Raw genomic sequence first — 25,762 nt, forward strand, 5'->3', positions numbered from 1 at the left:
GCCTCTTGAACCCGTGTGAGAATAGCATGTTCGGCTATCTCACCTATGCATGAAAGAAGGCTGATTGGTCTGTAATTTTCAGGAAACTGTGTATTTTTTCCAGGTTTGGGAATTAGGAAAACGTCGGCAATTTTCCATCGCTGTGGACAACAATATAACTGTTTTGCACACACATTTCAAGGAGAATTATCTATTTAACATTTTGGTGTTAAATAGATACTTTAACTGGTTTAAAAAAAAACTTTTTTTAACCAGTGCAACCAAGGTCATTATATTATCTGTTAATTGCCTGTATTTCTGGATGGTTTCCTATTTTGAAGTATGAAAATATCAAAGATCTATAGGAGGTGGGGAGAACTGCCACCTCCAGATAAAAGTTTGAATCCGGGTCTTTCCATATAAAAGGCATCACTGTTCCTAACTGAGCTATAAAGGCTCCAGTTTGTAGGAAAAAATAGAAATAAAAAATTTAATATTATGTATTCCATGATTCATCCATCACCAACTACTTCAGAATAATAATAAAAAAAAAAATTTGGAAACAAGGAATGCAGTAAACATAATATAAGCTGAAGTATATATTGACCAAAATGATTTAAATATATATACACAATGTATTTTGCCTTGGCCACTGTTGGTATGTAGTCAGGGTGCAATGATTATATTAATGCTGTAGTCAAAATATAAGGATGATCATAAAATTACATTATCATGTTGGTACAAATATTCTGAGAGGTAGCGTGAATCATGTAGCAAAAGATATGAGATGATGTAGGAAGGATTGTGTAGTAGAAATGTGTAAGAGGGAAGACAATGAATGTGCGTGCGTGTTGCCTCAGTATCAGAGCCGGCGTTGCCATTTAGGCAAACTAGGCAACCGCCTAGAGGTGCAAGCCATGAAGGGGTGCAAAACTTCAAGCTATGCTATATTCATACTTTACTAAAATATCAAAATTAAATAGTGATATATGATTTAGGTATCGATTCTTTTTCCTTATCCCTCACATATCACACACTATTTTACTATTTAACTCTTGGTTCTTTTTTTTTTCTTCCTTACCTAAATGATTTGAACTTACTGCTATTTAAAATTCAGTTAAGATAAATATTTAAAACGTTAACAGATTTGGCAACAATTTCAATCGAACATGAGCTAGCTACCATTTCCTTTAAATCTAGCTAGCTACACTAGATTTAAAGGAAATGGTAGAAAATTTTGCAAAATTGAAGGCGAGAAAAATTAAAATTTGATTTTCATATATTATACATATTGTATATTACTTTGTATATTATTAATAAAGCATGCCAAAATAATTTTTATTTTTTATATTTAAAATTTTATTTAAAAAAATCCAACTTGTGAAATAAGGGGCGCACCTGTAAACTTTGCCTAGGGTGCAAAATAACCTGGCACCGACAGTGCTCAGTATGATAATACAGAATAGAGAAGAAGAGCAGTGATAATGAAGGAGATAATAATGAGAGTGTGTAAGAAGACAGGTCTGTAATGTGTAGATTTTGAGGATATAAGGGACCTGTGCATAAGAGATGAATTACATTTGAAAACAGAAGAATGCAGGCATTTAGAGAGACTATTATTTTTGGGGAAAATGAGTGTATTAGGGCAAGGAAACAAAAATTGCAAGAGTGGGTGGTAGAAAGGATAGCCTCAAGTGAGGACAGTGGCTTGAGAAGAAATAAGAGGTTGTATACTGCAGAGCTAAGTATAGTCTGTGGACAAATAACAGGGACATTACATATAATAAAGGGGAGGAGTTTTTTTGCATTAATTGACTCAGACTTTCTAAAGATTGTTGATATCTGTGAGACTTGGTTAACTAAAGAGAATGCACTGAGTACTATCCCAGTCAGTGCATAGTACTCAAAGGGTATAGCATATTTTGGCAGGACAAGGATTGTAGATGAGATAGCTGCATGTTCATGGCAAGAGATGAATTTTGTACACTCAGGGTAGAAAACCATAGTGGAAATAACATCCATGGCCTTGAGAGTATATTGCATGAGAAATAAATAAATATGATAAGATATTTAGTTAAATGCAGCTATGAACTAAGAGATATAGATAGTTAAGAGCAGAAAATGTTTAGGAAAATTAGCTTGGTAAGTGTAAAGTGAGTGATCGTTATGGAGACTTTAACTACAGTAATATAAACTAGGCAAAGGAAGGCATACTGTACTAAGGGAACTGAATTTCTTGAGAGAAAACTGTCTTTGCATGGTGGAGGGAATGCAATGTGACTGAGATGTCATATTCCCCCCCCCCCCCTAGATGATATGATTGGAAAGACATTGGTTTGAATTACATTTAAGTTACATTGAATTTACATTTGAATTATACTGTGTTCACTGTAGTATCAAAAAAATAATTAATTCCTCCCCCAGTCCCCGTCCCTCTCGTCAACAAGAATTTAAAAATGCCATCACCATACCCTACATCCTAGGCAGTTCGGAAAAAATAGCCAAGATACTAAAAAAGTATAACCTACACACAGCATATAAGCCCTACCGCAAACTTGCTACCCTTATCCGTTCTACAAAAGATCAGCTCCCCCCTCTCTCTCTGCCTGGAGTTTACAAAGTACCCTGTTCCTGTAAGCTTGCGTACTTTGGACAGACAGGCAGATCAGCATCCATCCGCCTGGAGGAACACAAGTCGTACATTGTTAAACACAACTATGGCCATTCAGGCTTGGCTGACCATGTTTTGGACACCACCCACAGAGTATCATGGAAGAAAACCACCATGCTCTACCACAGCAAATTCAAGAAAGAGAGACTTTTCTTAGAAGCAACAGCAGCTCTCAGAAACCAACCAAATCTTAACAAATACGGATGCATTAAGTTTCCGAAGATTTGGGAAACACTCATCACCAGAGGTCCCACCTTACATTCCAGGCCACCTACTACCGCCCATAGAGGGCGCTCCACCTAGATAGGACTTTAGTGTCACCCATGTGGTTGGGCTTAGTATTGTAAGTTTTTGTGTGCATGTTACATTAATTGTTTTTGTAATCCCCGTAGATGTCCTAGTGACTAGGACGAAATATAGGAGTATTAAATTCTAATTTAATTCTTTCTGAGTGTTGTAAAAAATCCATTAAACCTCCAACATAATGTCCTCACAGCACTTAAGCCTCTACACAAGAATAAAGGTGAGTTAGCTGGTCTCATACGGAAGTAGCAGGGTTTTCCCTCCTGGAAACTCAAGTTATTCATCCTGCAAAGCAGGCAAATCAGCCATCAGAACACACACACACACAAATTAATATATATAATACACCTGGCCTCATAGCCTGAGTTACTTCAGCCATAAATCTAAATAAACTAAACCTCCCCAAATTGTAAGAGTAACCATGAGGTACTTCTGTATGCCTATTCATCCTGGAGGATGAATAGGCATACAGAAGCATCACAGTAGAACGAATTTATATGGAATTATAAGACAGGTAACTATAACAAACTTAGAAACCAGCTTAGATTACTACAATGAATGGAAGAATTTGAAGGAACAGAAGTCAGTAGTGCATGGAGATAGTTAAGAAAAAATGTGGTGTGCAGGATAGGATGCCAGAGAAGTGTTTGTCTGGAGGAACGATAGAAAGTGTGGCATTTCATCCATCCTTTTGCAGGGCAAAAGGGTGGATGAAATGATTGTGATGGTGAGCACAAATGGCTTGAGAGGCAGTGTAAATCGAGTGGATAGAGAGCTGAGATTCATGCTTGAGGTTGTACAAAAGAAAATGCAGAGAGGAAGGATAGTGTGTGTGTGTGTGTTACCCAGGTACTATAATGAAGAGCTTAGCAGAAGAGCAGTAATAATGAATAGTATAACAGCCAGAATGTGTCAGAAGAGAGGACTGGAATATGTGGATGCTTGGAGGACATTTGAGGATAGAAAGGAACTGTATGTGAGAGACCACTTGCATTTGAATGAGGAAGGACGTAGACATCTGGAGAGATTGCTGTTTTCTGAACGAGTCGGTGTGTCATGCAGGGAAACTAGAGTTCTCAGGATGGATGGTAGCAATGGTGGCCTCTTGTGGGAATGGGTGTTTGGGGGAAGCAGGACGACATCAGGTAACACTGAGTCCAGTGGGGTCTGGAGGGAATAATGCTAAATATAGAAGCAGTGACATTTTTATGCTCTATACCAGAGGTCAGCAATGCAGTGCCCACGGGCACCATGGAGCCCGCAGTGAATTTTTAGTGCGCCCTCAGAGAATTATTGCAAAATGCTTTGGAGCTCACAGCGGTAATTTTGCAGCGTAGATCACAGTATATCTGAGATACATTCATTACTAGTATGTGCTAAAATGCAAGAAAACAAAGAAAAAACACTGCAAATATAATACATGATTTTACAAATTAAGTGAATATGGCATCCAACATTATTTCATAGCCGAATATAGAAACTACAAGAGTTTTGTGCCGAATATATAGAAACTAAAAGTTTCTGTGGATGCACGCATAAGTAGTGCCTTATGGGCAACTCGTAGTAAAGGTGGAGCAAGCTCCAGACCTCTTTCCATAGTATTTTCCATAAATGTAAAACACATCTTGCAGAGGGACATGTATGATAAATATTGAATCCAACATTATTTCATAGCCGAATATAGAAACTATAAGAGTTTCGTGCCGAATATATGGAAACTAAAAGTTTTCGGCATTAGATTTATGCAAGTAGTGCCTTACAGGCAACTTGTAGTAAAGGTGGAGCAAGCTCCAGACTTCTTTCCTCAGTATTTTCCATAAATCTAAAGCACATCTTGCAGAGGTCAGCAACCTTTTTAATATGAGGAGTGCAATATAAAATTTGAAAATTACGGAGGGCTCATGAGACAGGCATTTTCTCTCTCATTTCAGGCTTAGAAATTCTATGATTAGTTGTTTTTAAAAAAAATAAGATTTCAAATTTTAACATTATTTTATTTACCTTGCTTTTACAACATATTTTTGTCACATATGAATGAATATAAAATACCATAAAAAATAAAAATAAAAAATGAATACACAAAGAATATTCATGTTAACAATTAGCATCTATCTGGCAGATCAGATGCGAGCACCTTGCTTTATCAATCATAATGGCAAATGTATTTGTTTACTATGCAATAATAGTGTGCTATTTCTAAAAAATTAATATAAAGACATTTCATGCCAATTGTAATTTTAAGTTTAATTATTTAAATCAGGAGGAGTCGGCAACATAGCACCCACGAGCATCATGCCGCCCGCAGTATTGCGCCCTTCATATTAAAAAGGTTGCCGACCACTGTTCTGTACTAATGCTAGGAGTATCTGGAATAAAGGAGATGAATTGGTGGCATTGATAGTGTAAGCCTGGCCAAAGATTATTGGGATCACTGAGACATGGTTGAAGGAAGATGATATAGTAACAGGATTTGAAGTAGCAGGTTACAAAATTTTTTGGCAGGATAGGAAAGGAAAACATGGTGGTAGAGTACTGCTTATGATAAGTGATGATTTATGTCCTCTAAGAGAAGAGGCTTTGGAAGGCAGTAACACTAATGGCTTTGAAAGCATATGGTGTGAGGTAGAAGTGGTGAAGACAGGATACTTAGATCACACCACACTTAGACTTTTGTTCTCAGATTTGGTCCCCAGGATTTGAAGGGGATAAATTAACTGTGGAGAGAGTACAGAGGCAGATAACAAAGATGGTTTCAGGCCTGTACAATGTTAATTATGAGGATCGACTGAGAGAATCTTAACTGCAGAGTTTGGTGGATAGAAGAAGAAGAGGTGATATGATTGAGACTTTTAAACTGTTGAGAGGCAGTTACAGGGTAGACACTAGACACTGGGGAGTTCTTTCACTTGTTGGAGCAGCAGGAAGGAGCGATGATAAAGGGCCATCCCTGGAAAGTACAAAAGGAAGTTGTGAGCAAGAAGGTGAGGAGTGGTTTCTTTGTGTGGAGGAACCATGGAATGCATTGTCTGATAGAGTGGTGAGAGCAAGAATGGTCAATGAGTCCAAGGAGTGATATAATAGACTGTGTTTCCTAGGAAGGACTTCCCACGATGAGACTTCATGGAGGCCTGAATAATAATAATAATCTCAACATATGCACTTTCAAAAATTAGGAGTTATGTAAAGCTGATAATTTGCACTTGAATGGATTTAGCATGCAGAGTCCAGAAAAAGTGCTACCAAATGGAGTGAGATTGGTGATGCAAAATCAGAGAAATTACAGCTATTGGACTGGAGTGGGGGGAAGGGAATGCAGGAAAGCGTGTAAGTATGAGAATGAACAAAATATGCTGAATATAGTTTCACAAATAACAAATCAGAATGGGATAGTTAATACAAAGTATAAGGGTAATTGTGAGCCTTAGGAGCTACTACACTTATACTTTGGATATTTGTATATCCAAATTATATATAGAACAAATGGGGGTCATTGAATGTGAAGGGTATAGTATTTACTGGGAGAATAGAGAGAGAGAGAGAGAGAGAGAGAGAGAGAGAGAGAGAACAGGATTGGGGAGGTAATGCTGAGGATAACAGATCAACTACAGCCAAAAAAAGTAGAAGTTCAGCAGAATGTCAGTAAAGGTAGTGCATTCAAAGCTCTCTGATAGACAAAATATATAGTCAGTTATTACAGACCAAAGGATTCAGAGGATGATATAATGCATTTGCAAATTTGAAGTCCAACATTTGCAGATTTGCAAATGAAAAGTTCAACTATAGAAACACAAACTAGGAAGTGGAAAGAACACATGGGTGGAAGAAAATGGAATTTACATTGCTGCTAAGGAAAATTACTTGAAGCAGCATGTGATGAAAGGTTACCAGGAGTTTTGAGGGTGGTGTATCAGGTAATTAATTAATGGATTCTGTAGTTCAGTCAGTTTTAACTATGCCCTTCAATTGAAAGCTCGGGATTCAAATACTCTTTAAGATGCAAAGAATCTTTATTGGTGCTTTTCAACAAAAGGTGAGTTAACTGTTTCATAAACAGGTGTAGGTTTTTTGTTTTTCAGAAACTTAGGGTTTTTTTATTCCACGATCAGAAAAACTGACTAGGAGAAGACATCAAATTTACATACAAAATACACTTAAAAGTACAGGGCAAACCACCTTATCCTAGAATTATGGTTACAAAATCAAGGATACTTGGAAGGTCATGGGCAATTAAGGGCCTATCAGAACAACTGATGATGATGATGGGTCTATAACCAATATAAGCCCAATGCATGATCACTCTCACCAACTGGTGAGAGTGATCATGCTATCTTCATCTGGAAGATGGAAAAACATGTAGAATTTTTACTTAAAAAGAGGTATATATCAAATTACAAAGCTAGTAATTAAGATATATTCAGGTAGCTGCTTGGAGCAATGTCATGACTGCATAGCATGAATTATCAGGAGGATAATTCAAAAAGGAACATGAGCTGCAAAAAAAAGACAGAAAAGTTAGTAAAGGGAATTTTAGTGATGTGATCATCAAGCATAGGACAGAGGGGTAATTAGTATGTTAAGGAATGCATAATCTGAGTTCAAGAAGAAATTAGCTGTGCAAGCCAAAGAATTCTTTCAGTACATGGCAAGTAAAAGGATGAATGACTAAATAAAAAAAAAAGTCTGATAAATGATGATGATAAGGAGGAGATTAAAAAAAAAAAAAAGGTGAAATGGTTGAATTACTACGCTATCACTTTGCAAAGGTATATCATCCAGGTGGAGATACTGTAACAACAGATGTGACAAGAGATGATGTGGAAAAAGAGGTGGACAACCTATAGTTGCATAGGATATTACAGAACCTTGATGTAAATACAGCTATGGGATTAGATGCTGTATCAGCTTGTGTATTAGGAAACTATGCTAGAGAATTGGCAGTGCCTTTGGCCAGATTATGGGTTCCAAGCAAGTGTAAAGGGGGTAAAATAGTTCCATTGCATAAAGGAGACTCTAAGACAAAGATAGCAAATTATCAACTGATTAGCATCTCAAGAGTAGTGATCAAGGTACTCGAGAAGTTAGTTAAGGGTGAACATCAGGGATTGGTGGATATGAATGGAATACGCTATAGGGAGCAGGATAGTTTTTTTTATAAATGGTAAGTCATGCTTCAGTAATTACTTTTCATACTGTAATAAGCTGAATTGGATAAGATGAATGGATATACAATGATAATGCTAGATTTTACAAAGACATTTAACAGGATACCACATGGAACTCTGCTACATAAAATGGAGGGAATGGTGATGAAGCCTGTCATTACAGATGAGAGAATGGGTATACATCATACTCTGCTTAGTAGAGGCCAGGAGAATTCCTAGTGACTAGTGCTTTGCTTCAGGGTTCTGTACTCAAAGCAGTGATATTGAATTTGTACATTGAGGATATAGGAAATGATCTCGAATTATTCAGTTGCTGATGATATTTTTTTTTGTTTTGTTTGCTGATGATACAAAGCTGGATAGAGCAATAGTTGACAAAAGATAGTGTAGTGTAGTGTAGAGTAGGATGATTTAAACAAACTTGACAGTATGTGCGAAGAAAAATGGCTGTTGGTTTAATATGACAACGTAAGTTATACATTGTGTGGATGGAAAGATTACCAGCTGTGTACTACAGTGATGGAAATAGGCTGCACGAAATTTATGATGCTTAGGATTTGGAGGTGCTAGTGGACTGTGAGTTAAAGTGGCTAAACAGCTCTTAGGGTTACCTGGTTATTGAAGAATACACTAACAAGCAGAGAGAAATAGATTATTACCAAGAGTTTTCAAGGCCTTATATTAAGAATTGTGGGTTACAGAAATTAGTTGATAGGCAGAAAAGGGGAGATATATAGATTGTTTAAAGGTCATTATAAGATTGATACAGAGGAAATTTTTCAGTACATAACTAATTGGGAGGGGAGAAGAACTAGGGATCATCCATGGAAACTTAGTAAAAGTGTGGTTAGCAAGAGTGTGAGGACTAGATTTTTCACTTGGAAAGTGGTGAATGAGTGGAACGGGTTGCAAGAGTCATTTGTCAGTGCTCTGTTGGCAAATGAGTTCAAAGAAAGTATGACAGGTATTGCTCAAATATTAGCTAGCATTTGGCAAAATATTTAGGACCTCACTTAATGAGTCTACAGACTCCATAGAGATGCCTGTATAATAATAATAATAATAATAATAATAGTAACCTTATAGTAAAATTAATGACAGTGCATACTCATATGCTCATGAGCCTTTGAACAAATATGTTAATTTAATGAGCTTTGTCACTTAGTGCCTACTATACATTGTGATAGTACTGCTATTGGTTGCCTGCAAATTTCTTATTTAGTAGATATTTGGGATTCATTTGACTATTACCTAAAGTGAAATACAGTATTATTATCATCTTTGACTATCATCTCATCAGAAATTCTCTTTCTGCTTTCACCTTCTGCAATTTCTTACCTTTCAAAACTGAGTCTGAAGTGCAGATGAGCATCTACAGCAAGTAGAAATTCATACATCTTAATTTGTTTAATACAAAGAACAGTAGAAACAGAATCACCCCAATCAATAGTTTGTCTGCCCACAAATTTAAAGTTGACACTATGTAAAGAAGGTACTTACAGGGTATTTTCTTCTGTTGCTCGTACAACAACCCATGCTACTATAAATATAACTGGTACCCCTGTAGAAGAGAAGTGAAAAGCAATATTGGTTACAATTCAGCAATGAAAATACTATATCATACATAAAAGTCATAAGTTCCCATTCATCCAAAGAGATGTTTTCTGAATTTGAAAATGAAAAATGTTCTGTTTAAAATGTGCAAATGAATATTCATAATTGGATTATTATTATTATTATTATTATTATCATCCCAGTATATCTGTAGCAGAAGAGTCCTGCCAAGACTCATCATGAAGGCTGACATTCATTACTCATACAATTTCTGTCATACTTTTCCTTAAACTCATTCACTGATGCTGCACCTCTCATAATAACCCATTACACTTGTCACCGCTTTCTGATCAAAAAAAAAAAAAAAAAAAATCTAATCCTGGTAGTATTCTTGCTAATTGCATTCTTACTCAACTTCTCTGGATAATTCATTGTTCTCTCCCTTCCTGCCAGGAACTGAAAAATTTCACATTTGTCACATATGGTGGCCATCCTTTGGCCTTCTCAGCCAATTTCCTCTCATAATCTAATTTTGCCTTCCTTCCTTTTTCCTTCACATGTACACCACTCTTCTTGCTTCCTTTTGCATTCATTCATCAGCTTGCTGATCACATTTCTACTTATTATTCTCTCCAAAATATTTTATTTGTTTATATATTTATTTGTGGCTTCTGCTTAACAATACTACCAATCCATTTACTCGTATAATGATGGAGAGGATCCCCTGGGTCCTCTCCATCATTTCGTTATCTCATGAAAGCCAGGATCAAGAAAATATATCAGATAGGCAGTAAATGGATTAGTAACATTGTTAAGCAGAAGCCACAAATAAATAAATAAACAAACTATTTTAGATAGAATATTAAGTAGAAATGTGATCAGCAAGCTGATAAATGAACAGTGCAAAAGGAAGTAAGAAGAGTGAAGTACATGGGAAGGAAGGAAGGCAAAATTAGATTATAAAGAAATTGGCTGAGAAGGCCAAAGGATGGCCACCATATGTGGCAAATGTGAATTTTTTTTCAGTTTGTGGCAGGAAGGGAGAGAACAATGAATTACCCAGAGAAGTTGAGTAAGAATGCAATGTAAGTGAATAAGTCAGTGACAGATGTGTATTACATTAAGTTGCAGTAAGATTAGAGTAAGAAATGATGGGAAACAGGAAGTTGAAGTTCAGCGGCCATATTGCAAAAGCAAGGAAAATAGTTCAAAAGATCACTTCGATGCTGAAAAACACACCGAGAGATAGGGAGAAGTTAGTTATCAGTACACATCTGGGCTACTGTGCATTGATTTGGTCATTCTAGTTTCTTTTGGGATAAGGAAGTAGTGGAGAGGATCAAGAGGCAGGTGACCAAGATTATTATATGTTTGTGAAATACTCCCTAAGTACAAATTGAAAGTTTATGGGTGAATTATGAAACTAAGGGCTGAAAAGAGGAGATATGATAGAAAGGTACAAGGGGGTGAAAATTTCTGATAAACACCTAGAACAAAGATGATATTAACACAACTGATATAATCAAAGAAAGAACATATCTCAAAACTCTTTAGTCAAATTGTAATAATTTGTTCTTTTCTTTTAGGATATATAAGACATGTCAGAGGTTTTGAAGAAATTTGAAAAAGACAGAGGTGCAGGCTGTCATCAAGTTTATCGTGCTGCAAGAAACATCTGTAATTGAGATTCACCAAACTTTGTGTGAGACTTTAGGGAACTGTGCCCCAGCATATCCAATAGTTGCCAGATGGGTAGCCAAGTTTAAAACTGAGCATCCTGAGACAACAGATGCCTCAGGTCAAGAAGACCGTCCACAGTGATCACACCTGAAAACATTGATGCAGTGCATGCCATGATCCTTGATGACAGAAGAATACCAGCCAAAAACATTGCAAAGACTCTGGAGATATCCAGGGAATGAGTTTGGGGTCATTATCAACCAACATCTGACATGCAGAAGCTCTCAGCGAAGTGGGTCCCCAAATGTTTGAATGCCAACCAAAAGAGAGAGCATGTGCTGTCATCTCAAGGGATTTGGGGTCATTTTCAGAAATCAGATGCAAATTTTTTGGTCATATTGCGACTGTGGATTAAACATGGCTTCATCACTATGATCCAGAAAGCAAACAACAGTCAGGAGTTCTAAACCCAAAAGTCAGCAGGGAAGGTTTTTGCCATTGTCCTTTGGGATATGAATGGTGTAATCCTTACCAAGTACTTCAAAAAAAAAAAAAAAAAAAAAAAAAGGTGAAACTGTTACAGCAGCAGTTTATTCAACAGTTCTGAAGGAAAAATGCCACAAGAAACTGAGCAGTGGCATGTTGCTTTTGCAAGGCAATGCACCTGCTCACGAAATCCAACGGACAATACACAACTAGGGCTTTCAATGTATGCCTCACCCAACCTATTTGCCAGACCTGGCCCCATCTGACTATTTCTTATTCCCAGATTTAAAGAAACACTGAAAAGGAAGAATATTTATCACAGGTGAAGTCATACCTGCAGCTGAGGACTGGTTTGTGCATCAAGGGAAAGGCTTTTTTTTTCCTCAAAGGATTGCAAATGATGCTGCAGCATCGTAACAAGTGTATAATACTTCATGGGGAATATGTAGTATAATGTGCAAGTTACATGGTTCTAACTCAGTTCCTTCATGGTTATTATCACAACTTTTCAGCACACTCTTGTATAACATTAATCCCCCAACTGGCCACGACGTCTATAGACGTCAAGATAAATCTGGATATGAAGTTCTAAAAGCAATTGAATAACATGGATAAGAAGTGCAATTTGGTGTCACTATTTCATCCACACTGGCCGGTAGGGAGGTTAAAGGATTTTAAAGAATAGACACAAAAGAAAATTTTCAGTACTTGATAAGAGGGAAGAGAACAAGAGGTCATCCTGGAAGTTAAATAATAGTGTGGCTGAGGATGCAAGAACTTGATTTTTTTTCTTGAGAGTGGCGATCAAATGAAATGAGCTATCAGAGGTGGTTATGAATGAATTTAATGAGAGGTATAATAAGCATTGTGTAAATCAGGGCTGTCCAAAGCACTGCCCGCAGGCCACATGCGGCCCGGAGTGCGAATTTGTGTGGCCCGCCTGTGGGTTTTGATTTTCACAAGTGAGTGCATTATTGTGACAATTAGTGTTGTTCATTTTTTCAGCTTTCAAGGTTGTGTTGCTGCTGTCCAACAAATTACTAGATATGCATTGCGATGTGACCCTCGGATAATTTTTTTTTTTTTCTAATGTGGCCCTCGGATTACCTAAGGTTGGATAGCCCTGGTGTAAATAATGGTTAATGTGGCATCCTACAATGAATCTTTGGGCACCATAGAAATGACCATATAATAATAATAAGTTGTGTAACTGTCTGGTGTGCAGAAGAGTGAGTAGATTATTTATACAAAGAGTGCTGAGTGAGCAGAACGTTTTGCCAGAGGAGGCTGTGAATGTCAGAACTGTAAATGAGTCTAGAATATGTGACATATATCACATATTCAGCTGAACCTCCTGAAATTAACCGACTGACTCCGTGAAAGTTTATTATTATTAATATTTGAATTCCTACTTTCTATTTTTTAAATATGTGTGAGTAGGCTAGTTGTAATGGTTGTTAATACAATAAAATAAAGTGGTATTAATAAATTCATAAAGCATGTTAACAAAATGATACCTCTGTCTTCTAGCAGACACTACCATTTTCCTCCCCTAGCATTTTGTACTCAAGCCAACTATCCTACCTTGGTTTCTGAAGGATGCTGACTAGGATGTAATTTACTGTAAATGAGTGAAATTCTCGAACACATATACATATATATATATATTATATTAGCATGAAATCATAGAGAACTTTGAAACTGACTGCTTTCTCAATAAGTCAAAATAAAGTAAGCTATTCTAAAGTTACGAATGAATCTTACTCACCCCAGCCAATGATCACATATCGAGTAATGTGGCGATTCCGGTTTGGGGAAAGAGCAAGAAAAACAAGACTATGCAGATTGATTCCTTCCATAAGAATCCAGTAGTAGTTGGCTAACAGTGCATAATTCCAGATGACAGTCAGTAATTTACAGCCTATGTTTTTCTGAAATATAAGATAAAATAAAAAGCTAATGAGAAAAAATGTACAGAAGTATGTTCCAAATGCACTTGAAACAGCTGAACCATAATGCAACTAAACATGCAGAAATATCTCATTTTAGAGCTGAGAATGCAATCCAAAACAGTGTTATAACTATATGGAGTTGGTATAATATAACCAGCGATTTTCAACACCGGTTGAAAATCACTGGTGCCGCAAGATTTATGAAACAAATTAATTGAAAGAAATAATGTTGTAATTTGCACATTTATTTATTAGTGTCTGGTCTTCCATCTTCTTGTGTGTGTAAATCAATCAAAATTATGCTTTTTTGTTTGCCAGATCATCAAAAAAATTAAGAGAATATATTTTAGTGTGCCGCAGAATTTTAATAATTAGTCTAGGTGTGCCGTGTTATGAAAAAGGTTGAAAATCACTGATATAGACAATAAGACATACTGAAAGCATTACTGTGTCAATAAAACTAATTTCATCCTCAGTTTGCAAAATAATACTAATACTGTACTGTTAACCAAAATATAGTTATCCTTTATAAATCAAAAGAACAATCATTTATTTGAAACATTAAAATACTGATAAATAACTAAATATGGAAATTGCCTATTAATGCATACTGTTAGAGCTTGAGTCATCTTAGTATAAGTGATAATCCTCATGATGCAGTTCAGCTGAAGCATGTGAATGCACTCCTGCCCTATACCGCTACTGCTGTTGTTTATTTTGGATTATAGCCAAAGCAACTAAGGCTGTGAGGTCAGTATGTTCTGTCTGTAAATTGGGTGTGTGTTCTTCCAAAATCTGAGTTTAGGAGGGAAAACCCTGCTACCTCCATATGGGAGTGATTAACTCCTCTTCAGTTCAAAATTCACATCCTAGTCAGGATTCAAACAAAGATCTTTCCAGCTTAAAAGCATTGTCAATACTGAGCTATGGAGGCTCCCTCCTATGCTAGAGCACATTCAGCTACTGAATGGACAGTGTGATTTTCACAGCGAGTCTGTACCACAGTCTACATGTTGTGTCAATTAGTTTGCTAATAATATTATTCATCATGACAGTTTTCATACTTACAACAATTCATCAGAAGAGTTCAGCAGAAACTATAATCTAAAATTATTAATTTTAGATCATAGTTGCTGAGAAACACTATAGCAAGAATCTCATTCCAAAGGACTGTAACAGAAGAGATAAATGAAAAGGAATAGTTGCAATAATCTGAAGCCTAACTGCAAACTGGTGCTTACTAGTTCAGCTCGATTACTCATAAGTTTTAAAGATAGTGACATAGTTACAGGCACATTCTCAGATGAACATTGCCCATGAAAGTATTAGTAGAAAATGCATGGATCTGAAAACTGTCAATGTATTTGGGAGTAGAATGAAGTAAGAGCAGAGTGATGCAAGTTCAGATGAACAATGACTATAAATCTTTAAGCCAGAATAATTAGTCTGAATACTCTCTATTAACAGCATCTAGAACAATTTTTGGATCATCTTTTCAAACATAAGAAAAACTATTGGGTTGGCAAATTTTATTTGCACACCAAAAATATTAAAATTAGCATTATCTGTCGTTTGTTATTATTATTATTGTGGTTACTAGCGTTTTGTTTTAGTAGATGCGAGCAAGAAAGTTTTCGGAGATTATTTTTATACCAAATCGTTGTCTAATTCATTATTATTCAAACTAAATTATGATAATGAAATAATTATTCTGGTGATTATTAATCGAGCTTCCTCTTAACTATCGAAATAAATCCGTCACGACGCCACTCGGCAAGTGCTTCTTGCATTGGATAATAAAAGTACTGCGTTCGACCTCTTAACCCCAAACGGACGCTGTGGAAGAACAGCACCCTCTTTTGCTTATCTAGAAATCCCAGGAAGCACACGTGCATCTGGCAGAAGATCTATTGGCAGATATCGGACTCAGTATTAGTTTGAATGACCCTTCAGTGGGGGAAGGACAGGAACAAGTGCATTTCGGGATTCGTTTACGGTGATTTAGATGCCTTAAGGTCGTTTAAGATGATTGCAGGTGAAATGTGGGACATCAACACACAAAGATTATTGAAGAAAAAATGAAAGAGTTTGAGAACAGGAATCAAACCTTGGAGATTCAGTGGCAAACTCTGAAAAAATCATTGATTGATTCTGCCAGAGAGGCATGTGGTGAGGTTGTCCACAAGGATAAAAAAATCAGAACTCCTTGGTGAACACAGGGAGTTAAAGAGGCAGTGAAGGAAAAGAAGAAAGCATATCAAAAGTTCCTGTCAAATAAGTCAGCTTGTGCTCTTAGAGAATATAGAGACAAATGCAAGAATGCTAAACACTGTGTAAAACTAGCTAAACAAAACTCATGGGAGGACTTTGGCAAGAATATAGATAATAAATATCAAGAAGGTGGCAAAATATTCTGGAGGTTGTTGAAGAAGCTTAGGAATGGAGAAAAGAGTGCTGTAAAAGGAGTTAGAGATTAAGGTGACATGAAAATGGAAGAAAAAGATATCCTTGAAGTATGGAGTAATTACTTTGAAAAACTGCTAAATGAAACAAGCAGTGATGTCAGCACAGGGGTAAAAAACACTGACCAGGCATGCAGTCAGGAATATATATCCATACTTGAAGTAGAAAAAGCAATCAAAGGCTTGAAATGTGGAAAGTCAGCTGAAGTAGATGATATTTGACCAGAAATGCTGAAATATGGTGGTATAAGAGTCTTACAGTGGCTGCACTGCATAGTTCAGAAAGAATGGACAGCGGGACGATTTCCCAATGATTGGAGTAGAGCTCTCATAGTACCCATATATAAAAAGGGAAATAAAATTGAATGTGAGAATTACAGAGGTATTTCCCTACTGAGTGTTCCTGCAAGATCTATGCAAGTATACTTGAGAAACGGTTGAGAAGAATTGTGGAAGAAAAGCTTGGTAAAGAACAAGATGGATTCAGGCCAAACAGAGGCTGTCAGGATCAGATCTTCACTTTACAACAAATAGTCGAGAAAACATGGGAATATAACAAAGATCTGTATTTAAGTTTCGTCGATTTGGAAAAGGCATATGACAAGGTAAGAAGCTATTCAATATGCTGCAGTTATTTGGTGTCAATGGAGCATTATATTAAGCAATATTTAGTTTTTATTTGAGTTGTAAGTCAGCAGTTAGAATTGAAGGAAGTACAGGAAGATGGTTTAATGTTAAATCTGGTGTGAGACAAGGATGTACATTATCCCCTCTGTACTTCATTATCTATATGGATCACATTATGAAGGAAGGTGGTATTAAACATGATATCAAAATTGGAGATGTTAACGTCAGCTCTTTGCTTTATGCGGACGATGTTATACTTCTAAATAAATCCGCTACAAGTCTGCAAGATTCACTGACCAAATTGAATAACTGTTGAAAATTTATTTATCACTAGGTTAGACTATAATAGATTTAGTTTAATCCTTTATCCCAGTGAGAGCAAACAAAGTTTGCGCCTGAAAATATCTTCAGGACTAAATATAGTGTTGTACTATCTTATCCAGTAAGTAGTGCAACACCAAGGCAACTCGTGGCAAAGGTGGAGCAAGCTACCAGGCACTTCTAACCCAGTATCTCCCATAATGCAAAACACATTTCCTATGTGGATATGTATACTGTTATGCATTAAAGGGATTGGCCATCTACCCAGACTAGTTTCGACCTTTATTGAGGTCTCTTCAGTGGGAGCCAGGCCCTACTGGGTTAGAAGTGCCTGGTAGCTTGCTCCACCTTTGCCACGAGTTGCCTTGGTGTTGCACTACTTACTGGATAAGATAGTACAACACTATATTTAGTCCTGAAGATATTTTCAGGCGCAAACTTTGTTTGCTCTCACTGGGATAAAGGATTAAACTAAATCTATTATAGTCTAACCTAGTGATAAATAAATTTTCAACATCTTTCTCTAAATCCAGAGTAATTTTTAAAAAAAAGGTGATAAACCTTTTGGCAACTCCCATAGGCACAGATGACTTGCTACTGCTTCTGCCTGGTATCTCCAGCTCTGGGCCTGGCTCCCACTGAAGAGACCTCAATAAAGGTCGAAACTAGTCTGGGTAGATGGCCAATCCCTTTAATGCATAACAGTATATATAATGCATAACAGTATATATATATACATATCCACATAGGAAATGTGTTTTGCATTATGGGAGATACTGGGTTAGAAGTGCCTGGTAGCTTGCTCCACCTTTGCCACGAGTTGCCTTGGTGTTGCACTACTTACTGGATAAGATAGTACAACACTATATTTAGTCCTAAAGATATTTTCAGGTGCAAACTTTGTTTGCTCTCACTGGGATAAAATTGAATAACTGTTGTAATAGATATGGTATGAAGGTCAGCAATAAAAAGACAAAGACAATGAAAATAGGCAGAATCATTGAAAATGTCAACTGTGTGAATGGAGAACCTGTGGAACAAGTAAAACATTTCAGCAACTTAGGCACGATTTTTACTGAAGATGGTAAAAATCGTGCCTAGAAATCATGTGTAACAAAACAATTTCTATATTTAATTTACAATCTTTTTACTGAAGATGGTAAATTAAATATAGAAATAGACAACAGAATCAGCAAAGCTGGTATGGTGGGAAGTCAATTGAATAATTCATATGGAATAAGAGAGAAATTAGTCGGAACACTAAATTAGCTGTATACAAGACAGTGTTCAAACCAGTTTTAACTTATGGATCCGAGAGCTGGGTCAGAAGTAAAACACTTGACCAAAGACTAGAGACTGCAGATATGAGAGTCCTGAGAAAGATTATAGGCATGAACAGATGGCATCAATGGCAATATCATATTAAAAACAAGGATATTAGGAAAGAACTTGACATTGTCAGCATCCAGGAATGCATTAGCAGAGCTAATCTCAGGTGGTATGGTGACTGAAACAGAATGGGCGAGGAAAGATTAGCAAAACAAGTGTTCTCTGCTAGGTTGGCAGCAAAATGACCCAGAGGAAGACCAAGATATAGGTAGATTGATATGGTACAAAGTGCCTTAGATGATAGAAATATAAGATCTGATAATGTTGGAGTCTTGACAAGTAACAGACTGATTTGGAGGAAAATTGTAGATAGGAAGTTAGTAATGATGTAATTTTTTTTCATGTAGTACTATCATATCTTGTACACCCCTTGAGGGTACATGGCAGGAATTTGATGATGAAACACATTTTATTTAATATATATAATACATACTGGTCAGTTATATATTGACCCTTTTTATCAATGACCTCTTGCCACCTGTCCACCAACTTCATTATGCCGCGTTCATAAAACTCCTGAGGCTTACTGGTGAAAAACTGATCCAGGTGTCTTTTTACAGCCTCCTCATTAGCGAAGGTTTTTCCATTCAGAGAATTCTACAATGATCGGAATAAGTGGTAATCGGAAGGTGCCAGGTCTGGTGAATACGGAGGATGCGGCAAAACATCCCAGCCAAGGCCGGGTTGTTAACGATGTGTGGGGTCTGGCATTGTCGTGGTAAAAGACAACTCCTTTCCGATTTGCCAATTCAGGACGTTTTGTGCTAATTGCACAGGCCAATCGTGTTAACTGTGAGCAATAGACAGTTGAATCAATTGTTGTGCCTGACGGTAACACCTCGTAGTAGCGGTAAGACCTTTATAATACCACCACACACACAGAGAGCATGAACTTCATTGGGTGCAATCATGCTTTCAAGGTTGTTTGTGGTGGTTTGCTCTTGTGCCTCCCGTAACCATTTATTTTTCATCTCCCATAACCATCCGCTTGAAAAATGGGTTGTTTTCTTGGCAACCATATTGGCCTCAGTCAATTCATTTCAAAATTCATTGAGTTTTGAAACATATCCCAGTTTGTGCAAATGGTTTTCAATGCTTGCATGGGATATGGTCAGTACTGCAGCAATCTCCCACACTGTTTCTGACGGATTTTTGTCGACAATATTCTTCACACAACACTCGAATCAACCTAGGTCAGGCAATCAGCATGAGGCGCATCACTGACGTCTAAATCTCCAGAATGGAATTTGGCAAACCACTTTTGGCATACGCTGTTAAGGCACCATCCCCATATACGCTGCATATTTTTTTATGGACCTACGCAGCTCGTTTGCCTTTTTTGAAATAAAAAAGCAAAATATGCCGGTAATGTACATTATTTCCTTCCATTTCTAAAAATATGTTACACACACGCAACTGAAGTAGGCCAAACAAAAATTCACTGAAAGGTTATGTGAAAGTCACCTTTCAACTGTGCGGTAGCGCAACAGTAGTGACAGGCGAAACAGCGTAAACTTGTACTAACACAAACCAAATGAACTTATTTGCCAACCCAATATTTTATTGTTGAGAGGATCTGGAATTGTAGAGGATGAATACATAGTCTCAGTAGAGTTATAAAATGTGCAGTTAACAAAAGAAATCACTGGGTAGTGTACAAAGAGAGTGGATAAAAGGCCAGAATCAAGAATACTCCAATATTAGTAGAGATGCCATCCATCCTCCTAAAGAGAAAACTGGACACCTGGTTTCCAAGATCTTCCAAAGTAAGTTAGGTGGATTTTATGCCAGGCCCAATTTAATGCCTTAGAAATATAAAGCAACAACCTGGGTTGCTTGAAGCTTTTTCATAGCACTTGTTCAGAGATGAATAACACAAGTTACAAGATTTGTGAAACGGCTCCAGCAGAAACTCATAATGCTTGTTACTGACCAGCATCAAGGGAGGAAGCTAGCAAGTATGCAATGAGTGTGGAAGTAATGGAGAATGGCATGCTGTTAATGGCATTCTCCATTACTTCCAAAAATCAATGAAAAGAATGAGTAGTTTATAGTGGGCCCAAAGTTGAAGTGAATATTAATACTGACTGTTGCTTCAGTTTACAATTTTGAGAACTGATGCAAGTTCAGATGAACAATGTCTTTGGAAGTATATTTACAAAAAAAAAAGTATCTTTAAGCCAGGAAGTGGAGGAAGTCATTGAGAGAGAGAGAAGGGGGGTATTAATCAATTTGATTAATAATCCCTGACAGACTAGAATTTTTAAGAAAGTTTAGATGCATTCAAACACAAATCTGGGAAAGTCAAATGTAGATAAGTTCTCTTTTTGTGAGAAATGAAGAGGAATGAGTTCTAGCTAGAAACTCGCTTCTCAGTGAAAGAAAACATGATAGAGAGAATAAAAAGAGCAGAGCACTGGTGCCAAAGTTAGGAGAGTTCTGATCTTTATACTCCTAATTTTTTACATTCACCTTGTGGGAGGATTTCAATATTTTGGCACTGTGTCACATAAGTGAGAGATGCCAATTTAGTGTTGCCAAGTGTAATGTTCTTGGCTATGCACTAAAGTAATTGAAAACTGCATACTCTACTGATGAAGGGGAAACAATTTTCAAGAAACAGAAGATGGGAAGAACTATTGGGAGCTGATAGGCCAAAATAACTAGTAATTAATCACTTTCTAGGAGAAAGCGGAGTAAGTAAAATTATTACATTTAATATCATCATTAGCACCATGGAATCAATCATCATGAGCAATTCCTTCTGTATGCTGTCATTCAATACCATAAATTCACAATCCTTGCTTTGTACTCATCATATATTCTCAGAAAGTGCATTCCAATAACCATCTCTTTCCATGAGAAGAAGACTAATCTTCATATTCTTGCTCACTAGTTTATGCAGTTTCCAGAAATGGCCTCTTGATCTATCTCCTTCTGCCCTTCGAAAAATTACCACCATCCAATATCTATCTGAAACTCCTCTCAGTATAGCATTTTCTATAACCAATTCCTTTGATAATACTCAGATCTTCAAACAGCAGAATCACAATCTTCTTTTACTAACTTACACCTCTAGCCTCTCTAAAAATACTTTGCATCCTTTTCTGCTCAAGACATCACTTCTCTCCAACTCTAATACTATGCAAATCTCAAAGCTGCCTAAGTTTAAAATACTGTTTTCGTATTCCTCTCACAGATTCGCTCTAATCACATTTTCATGAGAATTCTGCTTCTGCCTTAAGCCTTTCCTATGTGCCCTTTAATGAGTGTTACTGCTGAACTGGCTACTTTCATTCCACTTTCTTTTAAACCTGTAAAAATACAAATATATGCTGTTTAATAACCATTCACTCTCCTGCTTCAAACCTACAGAACCAACTTCTCACTCCTCCATTTAATCTACCTCTGTTCTTTGACACAGCTTTCCTCACACTTTTTTCTATGGACTATGACTTCTACCTCCTCAAGAAATACATTAGCAGGTTCCTTCTTTCTCTATTACACTGCTCATACAGCATCCCTGTGTTTGCAGTGCAATTACTGTATTGTAGTGTGGGAGAAGCAAACTCTTGTAGGTTTTGCAAACTCTCATATGTGAGATATATATATATATATATATATATATAAAATCTTGAATTCTCCTCCCATTTATTAGGCTCTGCAAATCACATTATGAGAATGTGATTTGCAGAACTTCATGCCTAGGTATTCTCATATTTTCAGTTCTCATGCCTAGGTAGGTTAATGGTGAGTTGAGATGAAGACAATGCATTTGAAGGAAAGATGGAAATGTACAAAAGTGGAATGCATATGAAAGAAAGATTGAAATGTACAAAAGTGACGGGTTGCATTTCAGTGGATTTGGTGCGAGTCAGAGAGAGAGAGAGAGAGACTATCGCTGCAAAGAGGATGAGTAATGTGAGCAACAGAGTAGAGGAAGTAAGAGGTAAAGCAAGAAATTAGGAGAGAGGAACTGGTGAGACTGAAGTATCGTAAATGAGAACAGCAGTATTGTGAGTGATAATGATAAAATGAGAATGCAAGATGGACAGGGAGACAGAGAGAGTCAAGGTGGACAGGAAGACACAATATAAGGAAAGTGGATGTTGGAAGAAGTAATGAACGTGTATATAGGGATGGTCAGTATGGGAACGGGATGTATGGGATTTAGATAGATAGAGATAGATAGGTGAAGTGGTGATGAAGACAATTGGGAATGCTTAGGTGTGAGGAAATCACAACTTGCAGGTGGCATGGGCAGAACTGGTTACAAATTTATTTACAAATGCCAGAAGCAAACAAGGGAGATGAAATGGTTTTGTTGATTGAGTTTACTCTCTCAAAAATTGTTGGAATACGTGATGGATAAGGACGACAGGAATAGAAATGGGAGGGTATGATGTTTTCCATAAAGACAGAAAGGACATGAAAGGGGGGGAGGAACAGGGATGCTGTTGATGATTTACATCTTGCATGCCCACTTTGTGTGGACATGCAAGATGTAAACAGTAGCAATGGTTTTCAATCAGTATGGTGTGAGGTGGAGACTGACAGGAAGAGATGTTTAGTCAGATGCTGCTATATAGACCAGGGAATGTGGAGGATGGTGGTGATGAAGAAATGTATAAGCAACTTCGGTAAGTGAACAAGGGAAGGGTGATTTTAATTTATGGTGGTATAGATCAGAATGAAGGATAGGAATAAAGAAAACAAATTTCTTGAGAGACAACTATCCAAGGCAGTATGTAAAGAAGAGCATACAAGAATCAAGAGTTTTAGATCTGATAATTTCATCCGAGGATGTGATTGCAAGTGGGGCTTTGCACTTCCCTCCACTTGTTCAGAGTGATCATGAAGTGATTGATCACCTGGGTTGTGACTAGCCATATGAAGACTTCTGTGAGGAAAGAATATACATGAAATTACAAGGCTGGTGATTATGAAAAGTGTAAGAGACAGCTAGGAGTTATAGCATGGAAAGAGGTGTTAAGCAGGAGAAAGATAAATGCTGCATAAAACTGAACCAAAAGATATTTAACAACATTGATGTGCAAATGAATTCCGAAGGTCAAACAACATGTCAAATGGATTAATAAAGGGATTAAGCATGAAATTTGAAGAAAAGGATACTGCGGAAGCAGCAGAAGATGAACAGTAGTAGTAATCAGTTGCATGAGGAGTATAAAGAGCATGACAGGAAGGTGACTCCATTGATAAAATCTGTAAAACTACAGTATGAGCAGAAATTAACAAATCTGGCCAAGAAAAAAACCCAGAGAGTTTTTCAGATATGTGGTAGGTAGTAGGAAGAATGATCACGGTAAAATGAGGTTAACAAATGAAAATTTTAGAATAATAATTGCTGCAGAATATCATTGAGGTATTCAGTGAACAATTTATAATGGTGTTTCATCCTCATTAGAATGAAATCATAACTCAAGTGCAGAGGACATAGGAGAGAATTGCTTAATTATGAGTGAGCAGGAGGTATATGAGGAAATAAATAAGACCTGTCAATAAGGCAATAGGATTTGATGACATATAATCACATGTCTTAAGGGAATGTTCCAGGGAATTGGTAGAAGCACTGGCATACCTGTCTTACAACAGCACAGGTTCCAAGAGAGTGGAAAGATGGTGAAATTATTCCACTGCCTAAAGGTGGCGATAAGGCTGTGGCTACAAATTATAGGTCAATCTGTATATTCGGAGTTATAGTTAAGGTCTGAAAAGATTGGTAAGAACTAGGATACAGAAATGAGTTGATGACAGCAGTTTTCTCTGTGATTGTCAGTAGGGTTTTGTTAAAGAGAAATCATGTTTTACTAACTTGCTTATGTATTATAACAAGGTGACAAATGTCTTGGACATGGGAGATGCATATACAGTTGTATACTTAGATTTTGCAAAAGCCTTTGATAGACTACCACACAACAAGCTGTTAGATAAATTTAAAAGGATGGGATTGGATAATAGACTTCTGATTTGGATCAGTGACTAGCTGTCAGATAGGTAGCAAAAAGTTGTTTATTTGGATACAGTATCACAAAAGAGAAAAGTCACTAGTGGAGTGCAATGGGGGGGGGTTCTGTATTAGGCCAATTTTTGATGGGTTAAACTAGTGATATACAACTTTTTTTTTTGTGATCCTACACATGAAAGGTCACAAGACCTATAAATGTGGGCAAGTGATTAAGGAGAAATGTAGCCTGTTGATATGTTTCTTAAAGAGTGGGAGGTTGTACTCAGTGGGAAAAACATTATGGGAGAGATTGTTTGAAAGAATAGAAGTGGATGGAAAGAAGGAGGCTGATGATAAGATAGTTTGGTGTGTTCAAAGCTGACAGTGTGTAGCCAGTAGCTGCTCTGATTCACCTATGGTTAGAAGAGAGTGGAGGAAAGGTAGCAGCCAATTCAGAGGAGCAATGCCCATGAAAGTACCTATAGAAAAGGCACAACACTGAAACAGAGCACCTATGATAAAGTGACTAAGGGAGTCTATGAGGGAAGGGTCATAAGTAGATTGCCCTCTTGTGAATTTCATCAAGAATTCTTAGAGAGGTGGTCTTGGATGCTCCATCCCAAATGTGGGAATTAGCAATTCAAAGTTGGATGGATCTGAGACATAGAATGTTAGGAGTTGAGAGGAACTGAAGTAATGTTTAGACAGAAAAGAACACCAAGCCTTTTAGAAGTTGAGGAGGTTAGGTTATATGAGTAATATGTTTGTGCCAGGATAAACTGGATGTGAGAGTCAACTCAAGAAGAGAAAGTTGATTTTGAAAGGAAACGTTATCAAAAATGACAGAGGGATGTGGTAGGATTTTTCTTGTGAATAATAAGGCAGGCTTGAGCATGCAGTGGGCAGTTTGTGGATGTATGGGAGTGCTTTAGTCATCCATGCAGGAATTGGAGGTAAGCACTAATGCCAAGAGGTCAGCCTTTTCCTTTGGTGAGGTTACCATAGTGCCATCAGGATGTGAGAGAGAGAGAGAGAGAGGTGACAATATGGAAGCGCAGAAGTTATGCCCAACAGCCTTAGCAAAGGACCAGAAGGCAGGAGGCAAGTTTATTGCATTTCATTCTTATGAAGTCTGCTTTGGAATCATTGATAACTTTTTTACACATGCTTCTATATGTTGTGTAAGCTGAATGAGAAGCTGGAGTTTTAAT

At 37.1% G+C, this 25,762-nt stretch overlaps 1 protein-coding gene across 1 annotated transcript in view; it reads right to left on the reverse strand.

The window, feature by feature from the left end:
- Window positions 1-25,762, reverse strand: part of LOC150105672 (secretin receptor-like) — a 244,613-nt gene that overhangs the window by 83,438 nt on the left and 135,413 nt on the right. Inside the window, exons 8-9 of the mRNA XM_090394527.1 lie at window positions 13,604-13,766; window positions 9,616-9,676 (exon numbers count right to left, since the gene is read on the reverse strand). Of these exons, the coding sequence (XP_090250653.1) occupies window positions 9,616-9,676; window positions 13,604-13,766 (224 nt within the window). The remainder of the gene's footprint in view (window positions 1-9,615; window positions 9,677-13,603; window positions 13,767-25,762) is intronic.

This window comes from Typopeltis vanoorti, chromosome 6 (genome assembly GCF_054136105.1).
Source record: "Typopeltis vanoorti isolate ZY-2024b chromosome 6, IOZ_Tvanoo_1.0, whole genome shotgun sequence".
Taxonomy (NCBI): domain Eukaryota; kingdom Metazoa; phylum Arthropoda; class Arachnida; order Uropygi; family Thelyphonidae; genus Typopeltis; species Typopeltis vanoorti.